Source organism: Musca autumnalis, unplaced genomic scaffold (genome assembly GCF_047663935.1).
Source record: "Musca autumnalis isolate F117 unplaced genomic scaffold, ASM4766393v1 scaffold_3, whole genome shotgun sequence".
Lineage (NCBI taxonomy): Eukaryota > Metazoa > Arthropoda > Insecta > Diptera > Muscidae > Musca > Musca autumnalis.
In genome coordinates, this window is record NW_027411866.1 from 149,912,138 (window position 1) to 149,936,997 (window position 24,860).

Genomic DNA, 24,860 nt, shown 5'->3' on the forward strand with positions numbered 1-24,860 from the left:
TAATTTGCCGTAAAAATTTTAGGCAAATAAAAATTCGTATTCAGTATCTTCATTCATTTTTTCAGTGTACGCATATAAATTCATAGACAAATTCGAAAACAGAACCTTCCTCATTGAATGTTCAATAGAGACTGACCCAGCAAACCAATCGTACCGACATCTTAACGAAATCGGAACAAAATTCGGACGATACGTCCGATGTCTGATACGAAATCGTAACGATATCTTAACGAAAGTTGTATGAAGTGGTTGACATAATTTCGGAACGAAATGTCGGAGCGACATCGTATCGATTTCGATCCGATTTCGTAACGAAATCTGAAGAAAATCCTTGGGAAATTCGGAAAGGAAGTTTCTTTCCGACATTCGTTCCGAAATCGGAACGAAATCGGTACAAAATCTGAACTATTTCCGCTCCGAAAAATCGTTTAGAAATCGGAACGAAATCTGAACGACGTTGCTTCCGAAATTGTTCAGACGTGTCGGACATCCGACATTTGGTTTGCTGGGTGATTTTTAATTTTGAAAATACTCAAAACAAAAACAAAAGCTCTCTTTTTCAATTGTGTGTGTGAGAAAATTGACACACACCCAGCTAACATTTTTTTCCGAATTCGTATCGAATTCGGACAGAATTTCTGAAAAAATATCCGATTCTGATGCCGAATTCGTACCGAATTCGGTACGAAAGTTGTATGGACGTGGTCACCGAATTCGGAAAGAATTTTCTAATGAAATTCTTAATAAATATTAGACTTTCGCGACGAATTCGGTCCGTATTCGAAAGTAAATTCTTCGAAAATTCGGAGAAAAATTTAGATTTTCTGACAGAATTCGGTCCGAATTCGGAAGAAAATTCTGGAAAATTCGATGAAAAATTTAGATTTTCTTAAGAAAATCCGTCCGAATTCGGAAGGAAATTCTGGAAAAATTCGGAGAAAAGTTTAGATTTTCTGAAAAAATCGGAAACAATTCTGACGCTGACGCCTTTGATATTGACACAACACGTGTCGTACTGTAGTACTGTACAAACCCCACTCAGAGACAATTTTCTTTTAATGTACTATTTATAGAAGATTATAATTTCAAACTTTCTAATGATTTTGCCTGTTGTTATCATTTTATGATTAACAGTAGAACAATGTGCAGAAGTATGTTGAAGCTATCAACACTAGCTTGAATTATTATATGTTGTATTTATATTAAAAAAAATGTAAAATTGTATATGCGAATTTTATGACCAGTCATTTTGTTCTTCGACATCAACCGAAAAAAAAATCCCTTAGAAAATCCATAAGAAATCGGAACGAATTCGGAATGACGATTCTTAAGATTCTTTAGAAAATGTGCAGAGATTCTTAAAATAAACTTAGTCCCAATTTACATTAGGCGAGTTTACTTGCGGCAATTGTCAGTTTGTGGGTGAGAGAGGGTGCTGAGAGCAGTGTTCGAAAATAAACACTATGGTATCGTACCGTACCGTTCTGTACCGTACCAAGGTGGATAGGTACACTACGATAGTGTACCGCTCCGGAACACAAACACTAAAAAATATTTTAGTGATACTGTACCGGAACACAACGATAATCGTAGTGTACCGCATGCCGGAGCACTAAAAATCGTAGTGCTCCGACTGCGGAGAACTAAAAATCGTAGTGTTCCGACTGCGGAGCACTAAAAATTTTAGTGTTCCGACTGCCGGAGCACTAAAAATCGTAGTGCTCCGACTGCGGAGCACTAACAATTTTACTGTTCCGACTGCGGAGCACTAACAATTTTAGTGTTCCGACTGCCGGATCACTAAAAATCAGAGTGCACCACGTGTTGGAACACTAAAAAATAATAAAGGTATTATGTTTTCTTAGGTAAATTAAATATTTGGTTAAATTTGATCAAATAAAAATAAAGATAAACTGTTACATCCATGTATGTTTAAATTAGTTAAACACATTACGAAATTTGGTCAAAATTATGAAAAAACAATATTTAGTTTTTTATGGAATGAAGCACAAAGATCGTCGTGCCGGAGCACTAAAAATCGTTTTGAAACTATAAGGTAATGAACCATACATGAGTTTATTATGATTTCTGAGGAAATTAAATATTTATATATATATTTTTAAAAAATAAAAATTAAAAGAAAATGTGAAGAACATCTGATTTGGTTTTTGGACAATGGAGCACTAAAAATCGTAGTGTTCGTCTGCGGAACACTAAAAATCTTAGTGTTCCTACTGCCGGAACACTAAAAATCTTAGTGTTCCTACTGCCGGAACACTAAAAATCTTAGTGTTCCTACTGCCGGAACACTAAAAATTTTAGTGTTCCGACTGCCGGATCACTAAAAATCGTAGTGCACCACGTGTTGGAACACTAAAAATAACAAAGGAATTATGTTTTCTTAGGAAAATGAAATATTTCGTTAAATTTGATTAATAAAAATTAAGATAAAATGTTACATCCATGTAAGTATGGTTTGGTTTTTGGACAATGGAGCACTAAAAATCGTAGTGTTCGACTGCAGAACATTAAACATCGTAGTGATCTGGCAGTCGGAAAACTACGATTTTTAGTGCTCCGGAGCCGAACACTACGATTTTTATTGTTCCATTGTTTCGATTTTTAGAGATCCGGCAGTCGGAACACTAAAATTTTTAGTGATCCGGCAGTCGGAACACTACGATTTTTAGTGATCCGGCAGTCGGAACACTACGATTTTTAGTGCTCCGCAGCCGAACACTACGATTTTTATTGATCCATTGTCCAAAAGTCAAATCAGGCGTTTTTCACGTGTTCTATTAAATTTTATTCCTAATTTGTATTTATTAAAAAAATTATAAAATATTTAATTTTCCTCACAAATCATAATAAAGTCATGTATCCACAGTCAGAACACCACAATTTGTAGTGCGCCATTGTACAACAACCGAATCAATGTTTTTCATATTTTCTACTTAAGTTCCCAACGTTATTAATTAATATGTATACATACATACATGGATTTAGGAGGTGTATCTGAGTTTTTATGTCTTAATTTGTACTTATCTCAAAAATTATAAATATTTAATTTTCCTCGCAAATCATAATAAACTCGTGTGTGGTACATTATCATTACGTTATTTTTTAGTGTTCCGACACGTGGTACACAACGATTTTTTAGTGCTCCGACTGCGGAACACTACGATTTTTAGTGCTCCGACTGCGGAGCACTACGATTTTTAGTGTTCCGACTGCGGAGCACTACGATTTTTAGTGCTCCGACTGCGGAGCACTACGATTTTTAGTGTTCCGACTGCGGTACCCAACGTTTTTAGTGTACCAAAATGTGGTACACTACGTTTATCGTTGTGCTCCGGAACAGTATCACTAAAATATTTTTTAGTGTTTGTGTTCCGGAACACTAACGCTAAAAATATTTTAGTGATACTGTTCTCGGAGCGGTACACTATGTTAGTGTACTGTTTATTTTCGAACTCTGGCTGAGAGGCAAAGGGTTACCATATGCCTTACCTCTCTCTCCTACAAAATGACAATTGCCGCAAGTAAACTCGCCCAATGTAAATTGGGACTTTCAGAAAATCGGTCCAATTTCTAGGAAAATAATAGAGAAATCGGCCACATTTCTAAAAAAATTCAGAAAATCTCAGAAAAAATCTGATATCAGAGCCTTCGGAAAAAATTGTTAGCTGGGCACCGACAGCTCAGATGCGCACCTTGAGCAGGCCTGCTTTAATGACATCTTCGTCGACGATTCGTTGATGAAATTTCCGAAATGCAATGTGTCACCAGAAAAAAAAACAAAAATAATCAAACAAAATATGCTATGAAATAATTTTACACATATGTATCTAGGAATTGTTAATGCCGGCCATACACTATGGGCATGGTAGAACAAGAAAAGGTAGCAGCAATACCCAGCTGACTGAACTGGGTTGTAGTGTTAGTGTCAAATTCCATACGACATTTTATGTATTTATTTCTATGTTCGATGTATATTAGGGATATATATTTTTGAAGAACAAATTTATTCATCAGAAAAAAAACTATTTCCCATAAAGACTCCTTCATATCATTGACATGTAACCTCCTCCAGGTCCGAACGACATGCCGCACACTAAAACACCGCTTATAAAGGCGGTACAATATTTGTTAATATGTGTGGTATTTTGTTAAACTTGAAAAGAATAAAGCCCTAATAAATATGTGCTTTTTTGTTTTCAAAAGCAAACGATTGAAACAGCTTCTCTTTTTTCAATGAATTACCAGCGACCCGAAACATTTTTGCAAGTATTCTACTTTCTGCGAGAAATTATGCATTTAGTGGAATGATGTGGAAACATTCAAATTGAAAATCTAACGAGTTTTCATTCATGTTTTTCAAAATATTCAATAAAATGTGAAAAATTATTAGTTTTTTAAATTCCAATAATTTATAGACATTTCCTTGTTTTGTTTACATGTACGTTGACACTAAGGTTTACAAACAAAAACAAATTTCAATGTGGTTGTTGTTGAGTTGTATTTGTTGTAGTATTAATATTACCTTTTATTTGTTCTACTATGCACTATATGCATGCGGACAGCAACCGATGAACCCTTCTGTACGTATGTGATTGAATAATGTCTGGCATTCCTTCAATCCATATTCCAAACATGATGAATTTTCCCCCAGAACTTGATTTTGGGTTGAAGTTTTCCAATTTTTTTAATTTCCTCTCAAATAATTGCTATGTTCCAGTACTGCAAGAATCTACTAATTTTCGCTATTTTTTTCGATAACATAAAGGAAAAAATGTTATCTTAGTAAAAAATTGTAGCTTCTTGCAGATTCTGGAACAGAGCAAATATTTGTTGTTTTCAAAAATTGTTTGTTGGTTACTTGGAAAATAAACAAAATTCATCGGATTGAAAGGGGTTCATTTATGCGGGGCATACACTATACTGCCAAACTGCACTGCCAAATGAACCCTTGTGTACGTGTGTGATTGAATAGTGTGTGGCACTCCTTCAATCCATATTCCAAAAATGATGAATTTTCCTCCAGAACTCGATTTTGGGTTGAAGTTTTCCAATTTTTTTAGTTTCCTCACAAATAATATTTGTTGTTTTCAAAAATTATTTGTTGGTTACTTGGAAAATAAACAAAATTCATCGGATTGGAAGGGGTTCATTTACAAAATCAAACCTATTTTAATTTCAATCCTGCTTAAAATACTCACACATACATTGACAAAAACTTCAAAATTTACCAATACTATTAAAAATGCTGTCGGGCAGACTGATAGGTGAGTGCCCCGCTTTAGTGTTTTAATATCGAAAATCAAATATCAATTTTTAGGGGGTAAGTATATATGTACTTCCCGAGATAACATCAGCACCAACTAAAATGACTTCCGATTTGGTCGAAACTTTACACATCGTAAAATTTGTTCCAACCGTAAATCAAGTCCCAAAACTCTTTAAAAATCCGCGCTTGTTGACCTTTTTAAGTCCACCCAAAACATTAAAAATCCACGCTTGTTGGCCTTTTAAGGTCCACCAAAAACCCTTTAAAAATCCACGCTTTTTGGCCTTTTAAGGTCCACCAAAACCCCTTTAAAAATCCACGCTTGTTGACCTTTTTAGGTCCAACCAAAACCCTTTAAAAATCCACGCTTGTTGAGCGTTTTAAGTCCACCCAAAACCCTATAAAAATCCATTCTTGTTGACCCTTTTAGGTCCAGCCAAGGCTCTTTAAAAGTCCATTCTTGTTGACCCTTTTAGGTCCTCCCAAAACATTAAAAATTCACGCTTGTTGGTCTTTTAAAGTCCACCAAAAACCCTTTAACCACCCAAAACACTTTAAAAATTGAGGCTTGTTGAAACTTTTAGGTCCAGCCAAAACTCTTTAAAAATCCATGCTTGTTGACATTTTTATGTCCTCCCAAAACATTAAAAATTCACGCTTGTTGGTCTTTTAAAGTCCACCAAAAACCCTTTAAAATCCATTCTTGTTCTTTAAAAATCGAGGGTTCCTGAACCTATTAGGTCCACCCAAAACTCTTTAAAAATCCACGCTCTTTAACAATCCAAGCTTGTTGACCTTTCTATGTCCACTCAAAACTCTTTAAAAATCCATGCTTGTTGACCTTTTAAAGTCCACCAAAAAGCATTTAAGAATCCATTCTTGTTCTTTAAAAATTGAGGCTTGTTGACCTTTTAAAGTCCACCAAAAAGCTTTAAAAATCCATTCTTGTTCTTTAAAAATTGATGCTTGTTGACCTTTTAAAGTCCACCAAAAAGCTTTCAAAATCCATTCTTGTTCTTTAAAAATTGAGGCTTGTTGAACCTTTTAGGTCCAACCAAAAACTATTTAAAATCCACGCTACCCAAAACCCTTTAAAAATCCACGCTTGTTGACCATTTTATGTCCAGCCAAAACTCTTTAAAAATCCACGCTTGTTGACCATTTTATGTCCAGCCAAAACTCTTTAAAAATCCACGCTTGTTGACCCATTTTATGTCCACCCAAAACTCTTTAAAAATCCACTCATGTTGACCTTTTTAGGTCCAGCCAAAACTCTTTAAAAATCCACGCTTGTTGACCCATTTTATGTTCACCCAAAGCTCTTTAACAATCCACTCATGTTGACATTTTTAGGTCCAGCCAAAGCTCTTTAAAAATCCACTCATGTTGACCTTTTTAGGTCCAACCAAAACCCTTTAAAAATCCACGCTTGTTGACCCATTTTATGTTCACCCAAAGCTCTTTAACAATCCACTCATGTTGACATTTTTAGGTCCAGCCAAAGCTCTTTAAAAATCCACGCTTGTTGAACTTTTAGTTCCAGCCAAAGCTCTTTAAAAATCCACGCTTGTTGACCTTTTTAGGTCCAGCCAAAACCCTTTAAAAATCAACGCTTGTTGAACTTTTTATTTCACCCAAAACTCTGTAAAAATCCACGCTTGTTGACCCATTTTAGGTCTTCCCAAAATGCTTTAAAAATCCACGCTTGTTGACCTTTTTAGGTCCACCCAAAACTCTTTAAAAATCCACTCTTGTTGACCTTTTTAGGTCCAGCCAAAGCTCTTTAAAAATCCACTCATGTTGACCTTTTTAGGTCCAGCCAAAGCTCTTTAAAAATCCACGCTTGTTGAACTTTTAGTTCCAGCCAAAGCTCTTTAAAAATCCACGCTTGTTGAACTTTTAGTTCCAGCCAAAGCTCTTTAAAAATCCACGCTTGTTGACCTTTTTAGGTCCAACCAAAACCCTTTAAAAATCCACGCTTGTTGAGCGTTTTAAGTCCACCCAAAACCCTATAAAAATCCATTCTTGTTGACCCTTTTAGGTCCAGCCAAGGCTCTTTAAAAGTCCATTCTTGTTGACCCTTTTAGGTCCACCCAAAACACTTTAAAAATCGAGGTTTGTTGAACCTTTTAGGTCCAGCCAAAACTCTTTAAAAATCCATGCTTGTTGACCTTTTTAGGTCCACCCAAAACATTAAAAATCCACGCTTGTTGGCCTTTTAAAGTCCACCAAAAACCCTTTAAAATCCATTCTTGTTCTTTAAAAATCGAGGGTTCCTGAACCTATTAGGTCCACCCAAAACTCTTTAAAAATCCACGCTCTTTAACAATCCAAGCTTGTTGACCTTTCTATGTCCACTCAAAACTCTTTAAAAATCCATGCTTGTTGACCTTTTAAAGTCCACCAAAAAGCCTTCAAAAATCCATTCTTGTTCTTTAAAAATTGAGGCTTGTTGAACCTTTTAGGTCCAACCAAAAACTATTTAAAATCCACGCTACCCAAAACCCTTTAAAAATCCACGCTTGTTGACCATTTTATGTCCACTCAAATTGTTGACCCATTTTATGTCCACCCAAAACTCTTTCAACCCTATTCTGAACGCATGGGAGTTGGGAATTTTTTCCCATTCCCACATTTTCGTATTCTGAATAAAATTTTGTGGAAGTTTTTTTCCCATTTCCCATCTCCCCTCATTCTGAATGAAGTTCGAATTGGGAATTTGTTCCCATGGAAAAAAAGTATATAGCCCTATTCTGAACATTCCCATGGGAACTGTTTCCCATGGGAGCGAAATTTCCCATTCCCACGTTTTCCATATTCTAAACGACGTGGGAAGAGCAAACCATGGGAGCTGCAATTTCGAAATTCGAAATTAGTTACACCAAATTATTATAGCATACTTTTGGGAGCTGTAATTTTGTTTTATAATACAAAATGCCTATTTGCATTGTATTCGCGGTTTTTGAATTAGATTAGCAAAAGCACAACTCACTTAATTCAACAACCGTGCATTGATTTATGGATTTTTAAGTGAATGGAGTCAGCGATTTGTGATCGCTAGTTTTACTTATTCCTCGTATTTTGCATATTTTAAAAAAAAATCAAAAATATAAATTCGGATATTTTTCTCAATTATTACATATTTTTGCGTGTTATTACATATCGTCACCATAAATTTCCGAAGACGTATCTCAAAAAAAAAAAAAAATAAATAAATATATAAAATACGTTTGTGCTTGAATCTAAAACTAAAACACATGCCCTTGCAAAATTTCAAGCTTCTACGTTCAAAAATAACGATCCTATTCAAGAAAAGGCATTTCGGAAAATGTTATAGCATTGCAATAATTTGGCATATGTGTATGTACGCCTGTGATCGTTGTCGTGTCGTTGAGGAGACTAACACGTTTTCAATAGAACGTTAGTCGTCTGATTTAAAAAACCCGAAGGTTATATTACGAAAATGAATAAAAGTTGTAAAGATTGTATATATTATGGTTATTTTCCAATATATTTTAATAATTATTGCCAAAAATTCTTTTGAAATTGATTTGTTTTTACTTGCTGTTCTGCGTTAATAGAATCAACCATGACTATTTTTCTCGTATTTCAATACATATGGTCTGTTCCAGAACTGCAAAAATCTACTAATTTTTACTACTTTTTTGTTTTGTTCGATAACATAAAGGAAAATTTTTTATCGATGTAAAACATGTTATGTCATGTTCACACGAGCGTTTGAAGTACGTTGTTCGAGAGTCGAAATACGTACACGAATTAACCCGTTTCCACGACACCATTCGTTGTTCACCGTAACGTATTTCAATTCTTCTCACTTTTTGTTTCCTGGTTTTTAAGGAAATTTGAACAAAAAACGCACAAGATACACATTAAATGAACAGGAAATACAATAGCCATTCCTTTGAATGTATGTTTTATATTTAATTACACGTTTTTCATCATATTTTCCATAAATTCTGTAAATTTAGCTATTTTCAATATATTTTTATGTATTTCTATTTTCAAAATTAAGGAGAGAGAGAGACATGTCAAAACAATATTTGTGTATACAGACTTTCAAGCAGGTATTTGATTTTTGTTTCTAGATTTGTACGCGAAATTAAAACAATGGACCAAAAATGGAACTGCAATGAAAGAGAATAGAAAATTTGCTATGCTTTGAACGTATACTAATCGTTGAACCGTTTACCTTTAATTCATGTTTTCCATTTTTTCTAAAAAATCGATACATTTTTAAATTTTATATTTTGTCTGTCATAATTAATTTATTTCGATAAATGCTCTCATTTGTTAGAGATGGGACTTATTTTATCGTTGTTCGGAGAGTATTTCTACTCGAACAACGTAGTAAAATCGTCGTTCGTTCACAAAATTTTGTATGGGGAAATAAGTAATTTCTTCGTAGTTATGGGTCGAACAACGAATAGAGAACGAACGACGTACCGTGGAAACGGCACATTAGATTCTTGCAGGTTTTTGTATCATATAAGATGGTATGTTCCAGTACTGCAAGAATCTACTAATTTTTACTATTTTTGTCGATAACATAAAGGAAAAAATGTTATCGTAGTAAAAAAATAGTAGCTTCTTGCAGGTTCTGGAACAGAGCAAGAATATGCAAAATCCGAAGTCTACTAATGACATATTTTACAGTACATTTTGTATGATTTTATTAAGCAAACACATGGCGATTATAAATATTTGCAATAATTTTGTCGTGTAGATGTCTTAAAATATGAAATTTCATAAAAGTATGAAATTTCTTGAAAATTTTTTTCAAACTCCCACACTGTTTGCTGGGGAGATTTTTCCCACAAAATTCTCCCACAATTCAAGATAGAGAATGTATACTTTTTTCCCATGGGAACAAATTCCCAATTCAAACTTCATTCAGAATGAGGGGAGATGGGAAATGGGAAAAAAACTCCCACAACATTTTATTCAGAATACGAAAATGTGGGTCCAATGGCATATTATGCTATGAAATAATTTTACAAATATGTATCTAGGAATTGTTAATGCCGGCCATACACTATGGGCATGCAGGACAGCAACCGATGAACCCTTCTGTACGTATGTGATTGAATAGTGTGTGGCATTCCTTCAATCCATATTCCAAAAATGATGAATTTTCCTCCAGAACTTGATTTTGGGTTGAAGTTTTCCAATTTTTTTAATTTCCTCTCAAATAATTGGTATGTTCCAGTACTGCAAGAATCTACTAATTTTCGCTATTTTTTTCGATAACATAAAGGAAAAAATGTTATCTTAGTAAAAAATTGTAGCTTCTTGCAGATTCTGGAACAGAGCAAATATTTGTTGTTTTCAAAAATTGTTTGTTGGTTACTTGGAAAATAAACAAAATTCAGCGGATTGAAAGGGGTTCATTTACGAAATCAAAACTATTTTGATTTCAATCCTGCTTAAAATACTCATACATACATTGACAAAAACTTCAAAATTTACCAATACTATTAAAAATGCTGTCGGGCAGACTGATAGGTGAGTGCCCCGCTTTAGTGTTTTAATTTCGAAAATCAAATATATATAATTTATTAGGGGGCAAATATATATGTACTTCCCGAGATAACGTCAGCAACAACTAAAATGACTTCCGATTTGGTCGAAACTTTACACATCGTAAAATTTGTTATAAACGTAAATCAAGTCCCAAAACTCTTTAAAAATCCGCGCTTGTTGACCTTTTTAGGTCCAGCCAAAACATTAAAAATCCACGCTTGTTGGTCTTTTAAGGTCCACCAAAACCCTTTAAAAATCCACGCTTGTTGGTTGACCTTTTTAGGTCCAACCAAAGCCCTTTAAAAATCCACGCTTGTTGACCTTTTTAGGTCCAACCAAAACCCTTTAAAAATCCACACTTGTTGAGCGTTTTAAGTCCACCCAAAACCCTTTAAAAATCCATTCTTGTTGACCCTTTTAGGTCCAGCCAAAACACTTTAAAAATTGAGACTTGTTGAACCTTTTAGGTCCAGCCAAACTCCTTAAAAATCGAGGTTTGTTGAACCTTTTAGGTCCAGCCAAAACTCTTTAAAAATCCATGCTTGTTGACCTTTTTAGGTCCACCCAAAACGTTAAAAATCCACGCTTGTTGGCCTTTTAAGGTCCACCAAAAACCCTTTAAAAATCCACACTTGTTGAGCGTTTTAAGTCCACCCAAAACCCTTTAAAAATCCATTCTTGTTGACCCTTTTAGGTCCAGCCAAAACACTTTAAAAATCGAGGCTTCCTGAACCTTTTAGGTCCACCCAAAACTCTTTAAAAATCCAAGCTTGTTGACCTTTTAAAGTCCACCAAAAAGCATTTAAGAATCCATTCTTGTTCTTTAAAAATTGAGGCTTGTTGACCTTTTAAAGTCCACCAAAAAGCCTTTAAAAATCCATTCTTGTTCTTTAAAAATTGAGGCTTGTTGAACCTTTTAGGTGCAACCAAAAACTATTTAAAAATCCACGCTACCCAAAACTCTTTAAAAATCCACGTTTGTTGACACTTTTAAGTCCACCCAAAACTCTTTAAAAATCCACGTTTGTTGACGCTTTTAAGTCCACCCAAAACTGTTTAAAAATCCACGCTTGTTGACAATTTTAAATCCACCCAAAACTTTAAAAATCCACGCTTGTTGACCTTTTAAGGTCCACCACAAACCCTCTAGAAATCCATTCTTGTTCTTTAAAAATTGAGGCTTGTTGAACCTTGTAGATCCACCCAAAACTCTTTAAAAATTCACGCTTGTTGACCTTTTTATGTTCACCCAAAACTCTTTAAAAATTCACGCTAGTTGACCCTTTTATGTTCACCCAAAACTCTATAAAAATCCACGGTTGTTGACCTTTTTATGTTCACCCAAAACTCTTTAAAAATCCACGGTTATTGACAATTTTATGTCCACCCAAAACTCTTTAAAAATCCACGGTTGTTGACCTTTTTATGTTCACCCAAACTCTTTAAAAATCCGCGGTTGTTGACCATTTTATGTCCAACCAAAACTCTTTAAAAATCCGCGGTTATTGACAATTTTATGTCCACCCAAAACTCTTTAAAAATCCACGGTTGTTGACCTTTTTATGTTCACCCAAAACTCTTTAAAAATCCACGGTTGTTGACCATTTTATGTCCACCCAAAACTCTTTAAAAATCCACACTTCTCTACCTTTTTAGGTCCTTTTTACGGTTGTTGACCTTTTTATGTCCACCCAAAACTCTTTAAAAATCCACACTTCTCTACCTTTTTAGGTCCACCCAAAACACTTTAAAAATCCACGGTTGTTGTCCATTTTATGTCCACCCAAAAAACTAAAAATCCACGGTTGTTGACCATTTTATGTCCACCCAAAAAACTAAAAATCCACGGTTGTTGACCATTTTATGTCCACCCAAAACTCTTTAAAAATCCACGCTTGTTGACCTTTTCAGGTCCAGCCAAAACTCTTTAAAAATCCACTCATGTTGACATTTTTATGTCCACCAAAAACTCTTTAAAATTCCACGCTTGTTGGCCTTTTTAGGTCCACCCAAATCTCTTTTAAAATCAACGCTTGCTGAACCTTTTAGTTCTAGCCAAAACCCTTTAACAATCCACGATTGTTGACCCATTTTAGGTCTTCCCAAAATGCTTTAAAAATCCACGGTTGTTGACCCATTTTAGGTCCACACAAAACTCTTTAAAAATCCACGATTGTTGAACTTTTTGTTCCACCCAAAACTCTTTAAAAATCCACGATTGTTGAACTTTTTATTCCACCCAAAACCCTTTAAAAATCCACGGTTGTTGACCATTTTATGTCCACCCAAAACTCTTTAAAAATCCACGGTTGTTGACCTTTTTATGTTCACCCAAAACTCTTTAAAAATCCACGCTTTTTGACCTTTTTAGGTCTACCTAAAACTCTTTAAAAATCCACTCATGTTGACCTGTTTAGGTCCACCCAAAACTCTTTAAAAATCCACGATTGTTGGCATTTTTATTCCACCCAAAACTCTTTAAAAATCCACGGTTGTTGACCTTTTTATGTTCACCCAAAACTCTTTAAAAATTCACACTTCTTTACCTTTTTAGGTCCACCCAAATCTCTTTAAAAATCCACGCTTGTTGACATTTTTAAAAATCCACTCATGTTGACCTTTTTAGGTCCACCCAAAACTCTTTAAAAATCTACGCTTGTTGACATTTTTATGTCCACCCAAAACACTTTAAAAATCCACGGTTGTTGGCCATTTTATGTCCACCCAAAACTCTTTAAAAATCCACGATTGTTGACCATTTTATGTCCACCCAAACCTCTTTAAAAATCCACGCTTGTTGACCTTTTCAGGTCCAGCCAAAACTCTTTAAAAATATACGCTTGTTGACATTTTTATGTCCACCAAAAACTCTTTAAAATTCCACGCTTGTTGGCCTTTTTAGGTCCACCCAAATCTCTTTTAAAATCAACTCTTGTTGAACCTTTTAGTTCTAGCCAAAACCCTTTAAAAATCCACGATTGTTGACCCATTTTAGGTCTTCCCAAAATGCTTTAAAAATCCACGGTTGTTGACCCATTTTAGGTCCACACAAAACTCTTTAAAAATCCACGATTGTTGAACTCTTTATTCCACCCAAAACCCTTTAAAAATCCACGGTTGTTGACCATTTTATGTCCAACCAAAACTCTTTAAAAATCCGCGGTTATTGACAATTTTATGTCCACCCAAAACTCTTTAAAAATCCACGGTTGTTGACCTTTTTATGTTCACCCAAAACTCTTTAAAAATCCACGGTTGTTGACCATTTTATGTCCACCCAAAACTCTTTAAAAATCCACACTTCTCTACCTTTTTAGGTCCTTTTTACGGTTGTTGACCTTTTTATGTCCACCCAAAACTCTTTAAAAATCCACACTTCTCTACCTTTTTAGGTCCACCCAAAACACTTTAAAAATCCACGGTTGTTGACCATTTTATGTCCACCCAAAAATCCACGATTGTTGACCATTTTATGTCCACCCAAACCTCTTTAAAAATCCACGCTTGTTGACCTTTTCAGGTCCAGCCAAAACTCTTTAAAAATATACGCTTGTTGACATTTTTATGTCCACCAAAAACTCTTTAAAATTCCACGCTTGTTGGCCTTTTTAGGTCCACCCAAATCTCTTTTAAAATCAACGCTTGTTGAACCTTTTAGTTCTAGCCAAAACCCTTTAAAAATCAACGATTGTTGACCATTTTATGTCCACCCAAACCTCTTTAAAAATCCACGCTTGTTGACCTTTTCAGGTCCAGCCAAAACTCTTTAAAAATATACGCTTGTTGACATTTTTATGTCCACCAAAAACTCTTTAAAATTCCACGCTTGTTGGCCTTTTTAGGTCCACCCAAATCTCTTTTAAAATCAACTCTTGTTGAACCTTTTAGTTCTAGCCAAAACCCTTTAAAAATCCACGATTGTTGACCCATTTTAGGTCTTCCCAAAATGCTTTAAAAATCCACGGTTGTTGACCCATTTTAGGTCCACACAAAACTCTTTAAAAATCCACGATTGTTGAACTCTTTATTCCACCCAAAACCCTTTAAAAATCCACGGTTGTTGACCATTTTATGTCCACCCAAAACTCTTTAAAAATCCACGGTTGTTGACCTTTTTATGCTCACCCAAAACTCTTTAAAAATCCACGATTTTTGGCATTTTTATTCCACCCAAAACTCTTTAAAAATCCACAGTTGTTGACCTTTTTATGTTCACCCAAAACTCTTTAAAAATTCACAATTCTTTACCTTTTTAGGTCCACCCAAAACACTTTAAAAATCCACGGTTGTTGACAATTTTATGTCCACCCAAAACTCTTTAAAAATCCACGGTTGTTGACGTTTTTATGTTCACCCAAAACTCTTTAAAAATTCACGCTTGTTGACCTTTTAGGTCCACCCAAATCTCTTTAAAAATCCACGCTTGTTGACATTTTTATGTCCACCCAAACCTCTTTAAAAATCCACTCTTGTTGACATTTTTAGGTCCACCCAAAACTCTTTAAAAATACACGCTTGTTGGCCATTTTATGTCCACCCAACACTCTTTAAACATCCACGCTTGTTGACATTTTTATGTCCACCCAAACCTCTTTAAAAATCCACTCTTGTTGACCATTTTAGGTCCACCCAAAACCCTTTAAAAATCCACGCTTGTTGACCATTTTAGGTCCACCCAAAACTCTTTAAAAATACACGATTGTTGAACTTTTTATTCCACCCAAAACTCTTTAAAAATCCACGTTTGTTGACGCTTTTAGGTCCACCCAAACCTCTTTAAAAATTCACGCTTGTTGGCCTTTTTAGTCTACCCAAAACTCTTTAAAAACCCACGCTTTTGACCTTTTTATGTAAACCAACAACTTTTTAAATGGGCCGATTCCGTACAGCGAGGCGAGTCATGTCGCGTCGTCTATCGTCTCTGTGACAAAATTTAAAAAATGCACTACGTACAGCGATAGAAAATAATCGTCGATAACAAGTTATTTTTATTTTTTTATTTTATTTTTATTCGTTAGTAAAAATGTACGGCGACAGCTAATTTGTTGTCGCCGGAAAATGAACATTTCGGCGACAAAATTTGACGACCTCAGGCGATATTGCCATACGGAATCGAAAAATTGCATTTGACAACGCGACACGACTCGCCTCGCTGTACGGAATCGGCCCAAAAAATCCACGCGTGTTGACCCTTTTAGGTCCAACAAAAACTCTTTAAAACTCTACGCTCTTTAAAAGTCCAAGCTTGTTGACCTTTTTATGTCCACTCAAAACACTTAAAAATCCACGCTTGTTGACCTTTTAAGGTCCACCAAAAATCCTTTAAAAATCCATTCTTGTTCTTTAAAAATCCACGCTTGTTGAAATTTTAGGTCCAGTCAAAGCTCTTTAAAAATCCACGCTTGTTGAAATTTTAGGTCCAGTCAAAGCTCTTTTTAAATCCACGCTTGTTGAAATTTTAGGTCCAGCCAAAGCTCTTTAAAAATTCATATCTTGACACCAAACTAAGACGACATGACAACAGCATTAAATTTGACTGGTATCAAAAAACTATGGCATCCGGCAGAATCATGAATTACCACAGCACACAACCAAAATCACAAATTATAAACACTGCTAAAAGTTTTGTCACAAGAGTACTTCGCATCAGTGACGAAGAATTTCATCAAACCAACATAAAAACAATAACCCGAATATTAAATAACAATAGCTTTCCCACAAAAGTAATTACCAACATTATTAACGAAATAAGTAGAAAATTGAAATGTAAACATGGTAACCCTAAAACTAATGAAGAGAAAAAACGATATTGCAGCCTCAAATACATACCTGGTTTAACAGATAACAAGAGCATAAGAACGACAATAAACAACACAAACAACATATGTTTTGCCTACAAAGCCAATCAAACAACAAGTAAACTTTTCTCTTACGTCAAAACACCAATAGAAAAACAACAACAAAGCAACATTGTTTATGAAGTAGAGTGCAATGGGAATGAAGAAGAAAGCTGTGATCTTGTGTACATAGGCACAACAAAGCGGACTTTACAAACGAGAATGGGGGAACATAAAACTGATATAGAAAAAGGAACACAGAAAACAGCACTGGCTCAACACATATTGAAAACTGGACACAAGGCGAACTTTGAAAATGTCAAAATATTAGATAAGGAAAACAAAGAAAGGAAAAGATACACAATAGAAAGCTTGAGAATTCAACAAAAAATAGAGAGGACAATGAACGTTAAAGAAGATACAAATAACATTAGCATTAGTTACCGCGTTGCAATATAGTATAATCGATCTGTGATTCTAATTTTAAGTTGTGTTTGTTATAAAATGTGCTTCTTGACAAAAACCTTCATGTAAAATATACTTTATTCATTGTAAGTAAATTATAATTTCATGAAGATTAGATTTTAATTTGATGTTTTTAATAAAATAGACGTATCCCCTGAAGATGTCAACAAATATTGACGAAACGTCGGGACAAATGAAATAAAAAGGAATTTTTATTTACAAACACTTAGGTCTAAAGAGCTTAAATAACACAACAATACGATCATTTTGGACCAAGAAATTCAAAATCAAAAATTAAAAATTCACGTTTGTTGACCTTTTTATGTCCACCAAAAACTCTTAAAAATTCCACGCTTGTTGGCCTTTTTAGGTCCACCCAAATCTCTTTTAAAATCAACGCTTGTTGAACCTTTTAGTTCTAGCCAAAACCCTTTAAAAATCCACGATTGTTGACAATTTTATGTCCACCCAAAACTCTTTAAAAATCCACGGTTGTTGACGTTTTTATGTTCACCCAAAACTCTTTAAAAATTCACGCTTGTTGACCTTTTAGGTCCACCCAAATCTCTTTAAAAATCCACGCTTGTTGACATTTTTATGTCCACCCAAACCTCTTTAAAAATCCACTCTTGTTGACATTTTTAGGTCCACCCAAAACTCTTTAAAAATCCACGCTTGTTGACATTTTTATGTCCACCCAAACCTCTTTAAAAATTCACGCTTGTTGGCCTTTTTAGTCCACCCAAAACTCTTTAAAAATCCACTCTTGTTGACGCTTTTAGGTCCACCCAAACCTCTTTAAAAATTCACGCTTGTTGGCCTTTTTAGTCTACCCAAAAATCTTTAAAAACCCACGCTTTTGACCTTTATGTGTTGACCCTTTTAGGTCCAACAAAAACTCTTTAAAACTCCACGCTCTTTAAAAGTCCAAGCTTGTTGACCTTTTTATGTCCACTCAAAACACTTAAAAATCCACGCTTGTTGACCTTTTAAGGTCCACCAAAAATACTTTAAAAATCCATTATTGTTCTTTAAAAATCCACGCTTGTTGAAATTTTAGGTCCAGTCAAAGCTCTTTAAAAATCCACGCTTGTTGAAATTTTAGGTCCAGTCAAAGCTCTTTTTAAATCCACGCTTGTTGAAATTTTAGGTCCAGCCAAAGCTCTTTAAAAATTCACGTTTGTTGACCTTTTTATGTCCACCAAAAACTCTTTAAAATTCCACGCTTGTTGGCCTTTTTAGGTCCACCCAAATCTCTTTTAAAATCAACGCTTGTTGAACCTTTTAGTTCTAGCCAAAACCCTTTAAAAATCCACGATTGTTGACCCATTTTAGGTCTTCCCAAAATGCTTTAAAAATCCACGGTTGTTGACCCATTTTAGGTCCACACAAAACTCTTTAAAAATCCACGATTGTTGAACTTTTTGTTCCACCCAAAACTCTTTAAAAATCCACGATTGTTGAACTTTTTATTCCACCCAAAACCCTTTAAAAATCCACGGTTGTTGACCATTTTATGTCCACTCAAAACTCTTTAAAAATCCATGGTTGTTGACCTTTTTATGTTCACCCAAAACTCTTTAAAAATCCACGCTTTTTGACCTTTTTAGGTCCACCCAAAACTCTTTAAAAATCCACGATTGTTGGCATTTTTATTCCACCCAAAACTCTTTAAAAATCCACGGTTGTTGACCTTTTTATGTTCACCCAAAACTCTTTAAAAATTCATACTTCTTTACCTTTTTAGGTCCACCCAAATCTCTTTAAAAATCCACGCTTGTTGACATTTTTAAAAATCCACTCATGTTGACCTTTTTAGGTCCACCCAAAACCCTTTAAAAATCCACGGTTGTTGACCATTTTATGTCCACCCAAAACTCTTTAAAAATCCACTCATGTTGACCTGTTTAGGTCCACCCAAAACTCTTTAAAAATCCACGATTGTTGGCATTTTTATTCCACCCAAAACTCTTTAAAAATCCACGGTTGTTGACCTTTTTATGTTCACCCAAAACTCTTTAAAAATTCATACTTCTTTACCTTTTTAGGTCCACCCAAATCTCTTTAAAAATCCACGCTTGTTGACATTTTTAAAAATCCACTCATGTTGACCTTTTTAGGTCCACCCAAAACCCTTTAAAAATCCACGGTTGTTGACCATTTTATGTCCACCCAAAACTCTTTAAAAATCCACGGTTGTTGACCATTTTATGTCCACCCAAAACTCTTTAAAAATCTACGCTTGTTGACATTTTTATGTCCACCAAAAACTCTTTAAAAATCCACGCTTGTTGACATTTTTATGTCCACCAAAAACTCTTTAAAAATCCACGCTTGTTGACCTGTTTAGGTCCACCCAAAACTCTTTAAAAATCCACGATTGTTGGCATTTTTATTCCACCCAAAACTCTTTAAAAATCCACGGTTGTTGACCTTTTTATGTTCACCCAAAACTCTTTAAAAATTCACACTTCTTTACCTTTTTAGGTCCACCCAAATCTCTTTAAAAATCCACGCTTGTTGACATTTTTAAAAATCCACTTATGTTGACCTTTTTAGGTCCACCCAAAACTCTTTAAAAATCCACGGTTGTTGACCATTTTATGTCCACCCAAAACTCTTTAAAAATCCACGGTTGTTGACCATTTTATGTCCACCCAAAACTCTTTAAAAATCTACGCTTGTTGACATTTTTATGTCCACCAAAAACTCTTTAAAAATCTACGCTTGTTGACATTTTTATGTCCACCAAAAACTCTTTAAAAATCCACGCTTGTTGACATTTTTATGTCCACCCAAAACTCTTTAAAAATCCACGATTGTTGGCATTTTTATTCCACCCAAATCTCTTTAAAAATCCACGCTTGTTGACATTTTTAGGTCCACCCAAAACTCTTTAAAAATCCACTCATGTTGACCTTTTTAGGTCCACCCAAAACTCTTTAAAAATCTACGCTTGTTGACATTTTTATGTCCACCAAAAACTCTTTAAAAATCTACGCTTGTTGACATTTTTATGTCCACCAAAAACTCTTTAAAAATCCACTCATGTTGACCTTTTTATGTCCACCCAAAACTCTTTAAAAATCCACGGTTGTTGACGTTTTTATGTTCACCCAAAACTCTTTAAAAATTCACTGTTGTTGAACCTTTTTAGGTCCAGCCAAAACTCTTTGAAAATCTACGCTAGTTGACATTTTTATGTCCACCAAAAACTCTTTAAAATTCCACGCTTGTTGGCCTTTTTAGGTCCACCCAAATCTCTTTAAAAATCCACGATTGTTGACCCATTTTAGGTCTTCCCAAAATCATTTAAAAATCCACGATTGTTGACCCATTTTAGGTCTTCCCAAAATGCTTTAAAAATCCACGCTTGTTGACCTTTTTAGGTCCACCCAAAACTCTTTAAAAATCCACTGTTGTTGAACCTTTTAGGTCCAGCCAAAACCCTTTAAAAACCAACGCTTGATGACCCTTTTAGGTCCACCCAAAACTCTTTAAAAATCCACTGTTGTTGAACCTTTTAGGTCCAGCCAAAACCCTTTAAAAACCAACGCTTGATGACCCTTTTAGGTCCAACCAAAACTCTTTAAAAATCCACGCTTGTTGACCCTATTAGGTCCAACCAAAACTCTTTAAAAATCCACACTTGTTGACCCTTTTAGGTCCAACCAAAACTCTTTAAAAATCCACGCTTGTTGACCCTTTTAGGTCCAACCAAAACTCTTTAAAAATCCACGCTTGTTGACCCTATTAGGTCCAACCAAAACTCTTTAAAAATCCACACTTGTTGACCCTTTTAGGTCCAACCAAAACTCTTTAAAAATCCACACTTGTTGACCCTTTTAGGTCCAACCAAAACCCTTTAAAAATCCACGCTTGTTGATCCTTTAAGGACCACCCATAATTCTTTGAAAGTCCACGCTTGTTAGGTCCGCCCAAACTTTCAAACTTTGTCAAAACGGTCCAACCTCGTCTAATCTATGATCTAGATCAGCATCCGGCAAAAAGGGGCACACGTGCCCTTGATGAGAATAACAACAGAACAACCACCACTCAGTCTTCGCTCAGAAGTCAATGAAGAAGGTTCTGCTGTCGGTTGTTTCAATGATTTTTAATTTTAGTAATGTAGTGTGCGTTAATACACGCTGTTTGTGGAGAGAGCGAGAGAGAGTCGTATGCGTGAGGCCGCAAACAATGCGTTTGTATTAGTGCCGATACCTGATCTAAATAATCTATCTCTTAGATTTCACCTTAAAACGCAGCAAAATTTTGTTTTGAAATTATCACTACAATTAAAAAAAGCATATACGCTTAACATTCTCATGTTAATATGTGATTTGTACATTACTTAACTTATAACATAACTAATTAACTACAAACGATATCCCATTCAACCTCTCACTTTCATCATTTACGACGTCTATTACCACCCGTTTTCTTGCCAAAATCAATTTCACTACACAGCAGCGGGTTACTAGCCTTACTTTCATAGGCAGCCTTTGCAGATGAATTGAAATAACGTGGCTTCTTGGAGGAGTCTGATGTCGAAGACGTTAGAGGTGTTGCGGCAATACGTTTCAATGCCTTTGGTACAATGTATTCAGGAACATGTGACAAATGTGGTTGGACTTTAACTGTCTTTAGAGGTTTATCGTGTCGCAAAACCTGTAAATCTCGTGTATTTTCACTAAAGAAGGCTTTAAGTTTTTCACTGTTGAAAATTTCCTGTTTAATTTCACGAACACGAGCCTCATGCACAGCAATACGGGTAACAGCACGCCAGGCATCTTTGGCACGATAACGAAATGCTTCAACCTCTTCCATTTTGAATTGATAATTTCTGGAAGAAAATACGAATTTCATTTAGTTATCTTCAATAGAAAACAAGGATCGGCTCTTGTTGGCGAACGAAAGAAGTACTTTCAAGTCGAATCGACATCAAGAAACCGGCTCCAAATTGAAAAGAAAAACTTACTTAATGATCTGCTCTTCACTCATATAGCCAGCTTTCAAACGTTCTTCCACTTCATCATTGATTTCCTTATCCTTAATGCTAACCATTGATAGCACAGTACCTTTGTTATTACCTCTAGCTGTGCGTCCAGCTCGATGGATATAAGAGCTAACATCTTTGGGGAAATCAAAATTAATGACATTCGTAACACATTGGAAGTCAATGCCGCGAGATGCTCCAGATTCACGATCTGATTTATTTCGACCAGGATTCTCTAGCATATGTTCATCCGAGGCAATAATAAAATCATAAATGCCTTGATTAAATTGATTAATGGTATGAATGCGAATTTTTGCTGGCAATTCCGAGTTGAGAACACAGGATTTTATGCTGAACTGTTCCAAGAATAATTTTAATCTGGAAAAATTAAGGAAACTGTTAGTATTTGTTGGAAATATATGGGGATTTTAAATATTATTTTAGTTCACATCAGAGAGAAGATTAGATATGTAAATCATCTGGAAGCCAACTGAGATTATGTTCTCAGATGCTTCTTCTTTGTAGACGATAACAAGATTTCATCATTACGACAAGAAAAAAGTATATCTATATGGAAGGGAGTAGAACAGCTTTAGGGACTTCTTACAAAATTCGAGCTTATTCGCCTCGTTAGCAACTCTTTTAAATTCCGCGCCATTTTGGATATTATCAAAAACCTTCAAAATCCATGTTTATTTTCTATCCACTTTGAATTCAACAGGATTTTTAATGGGCTTAAACTTGAATTTTTATAAATCCTTTATTTTCCTCCTTACGGCCTTTTAAAATCGGCACTAACTGTTCTCTTTGCATCCATCAAAATTCCTGATGTCTGGAACACTATTAAAGTGTTCAGGAAATCCTGGTCTACAGCCCTATTTAGATTTTTTAAGAAATCAACGCCTTGGAACTTCCTAGAATTGTTAAGGAAATAAAAGAAAATTTCCCTATTTGGGGCTTTCTAATATTTTTTTAGAAAACCCACATATTTGAACTATTTGAAATCTTCTTTAACTGTATGAAAAATCTACAGTTTCCTAAAACTGTTAAAGAAATTCAAGAGTGCTGTCCTTTTTTGAAACTAGATAGAAGATATTTGTTGTACCCTTTCGGAGGAGTTTTTAATGGAGGTCTCCCAAAAATTGTCTCTTTGTTCAAATTGCTTCATCATAAACAGCTTAATATGTCCTCACCTCTTACTATTTGGGATCTATAAAAAAGTTACAAAATCCACGCTGTTTTTATTTCCTATGACTTTCCAAAACTCTTTAAAAAATCTTAGGGCATTATAAAAAATTTTGGCATAAATAGAATACTCTTCCACCTGGCGGAAAAATCTGGAAAAATTACCACAGGTAGATCTTGTTGTCCTGATCACAAATATATAAACTTTTCCGGGGGGAAGTCCATACTTCCCGAGATATGGGCCTCTTAAGTTCCGAAAATTCCCTTGTTAAAGTAAGAAAAAATTTTAAATTAAAAAAAAATGTTGTTTTCGTGCCCTAAATTGGCTCCTGTCCATAGTAGAAAGTCTTAAATCCCCGGCCGAAGGCCGGCTACTTAGAAAAAACTTACAATTTAAAAAAAATTTTCAATTTTTTTCCGTCAGGTGGAAGAGTATTCAATTTGTTCCAAAATTTTAAGGAAGCCACATCCGTTGTCTTCGACTAAACCCTCCCTTCCATATTCAGAAATTGAATACGATATAATTTTATTACACCCTACTTACTTGTAGCAACGATCCACTGAGTTGACAAAAATCACATTTTTGCCACGTACCAAACGCAGCTTAAGCAAGGCATATAAAATCGCCGGTTTATCTACCTCCTCGGCCAAAATACGTTGATGTGACAATTGACTTTCTGGCACCAGTTCAGGTTCTTCCAGCTTCAAAATTACCGGATTATTTAAAATAATATTTTTCATATTCATAACATCTTCGGTGATGGTGGCCGATACCAAGACAGCCTGATAAATTGGTGGTAAAAATTCAACCAGTTTCTTGACATCTTTTTCAAAACCAAATGAAAATACCAAATCTGCTTCATCTACCACCAACGTTTCCAAATGTTTTAAATCCATGGCACCCGATTGGAGATGTGCCAGCACTTTAGCAGGTGTTGTTACCACCACATCAGGTCTTTCGGAGAGAACATGTCGCTGGGCCACAGTGTCGCTAGACGACAAGTCAACAACACGTAAAACTTTACCACATTTTTCACTCATTTGTTCCATAGCCTTGCGTGTCTGTTGGCATAGCTCTTTACTGGGTGCCAAAACTAAGGCACTAATGCATTGTTCTGCTGCATTCAATTTTGAATGTAGGATCTTTTGTATCAGCGGTAGGGCGAAGGCCGCTGTCTTGCCTGAACCTGTGCGTGCCTTGACGATGACATCTTTACCTTCTAATAGCAAAGGTATGGCTGCCTCCTGTATCAATGTCGGTTCACTCCAGCCCATTTTTGAAATGGCCTAAAATGTTCAGGGGAAAGTTATTAAAATAATTCTATAAAAGACTTCCGTGGTTTCTTACCTTTATAATTCTATCATCTAATTCCATTTCATGGAATTGTTTGATTTTTCGCTTCTCCGTCATAGTTTTATGCTATTTTTCACAATCTTTCCAAAAGTAAAGCGTATTTTCCTCCACAAAACAATGCACGTTTTTATATGCTCCTTCTTCCCACAAAAACATTCACCGTGATATGTTGTCTGCCATCCGTTCGGATGGGTG

At 35.2% G+C, this 24,860-nt stretch overlaps 1 protein-coding gene and 1 long non-coding RNA gene across 2 annotated transcripts; one reads left to right on the forward strand and one right to left on the reverse strand.

The window, feature by feature from the left end:
• The first annotated feature begins 16,379 nt into the window (after positions 1–16,379).
• Positions 16,380–18,136, forward strand: LOC141397905 (uncharacterized). Its single transcript, XR_012411567.1, has 2 exons — positions 16,380–17,216; positions 17,276–18,136. It is a non-coding gene; the product is annotated as an uncharacterized lncRNA (long non-coding RNA).
• Positions 18,137–21,441: 3,305 nt separating this feature from the next.
• Positions 21,442–24,851, reverse strand: Ddx56 (putative ATP-dependent RNA helicase DDX56). The gene is made up of 4 exons (XM_073974814.1): positions 24,660–24,851; positions 23,856–24,598; positions 22,109–22,504; positions 21,442–21,973 (listed from the first exon to the last, which is right to left on the reverse strand). The coding sequence occupies exons 1-4, from the start codon at positions 24,720–24,722 to the stop codon at positions 21,541–21,543; spliced, it is 1,635 nt and encodes a 544-aa protein (XP_073830915.1). The 5' UTR covers positions 24,723–24,851; the 3' UTR covers positions 21,442–21,540.
• Positions 24,852–24,860: the final 9 nt, after the last annotated feature.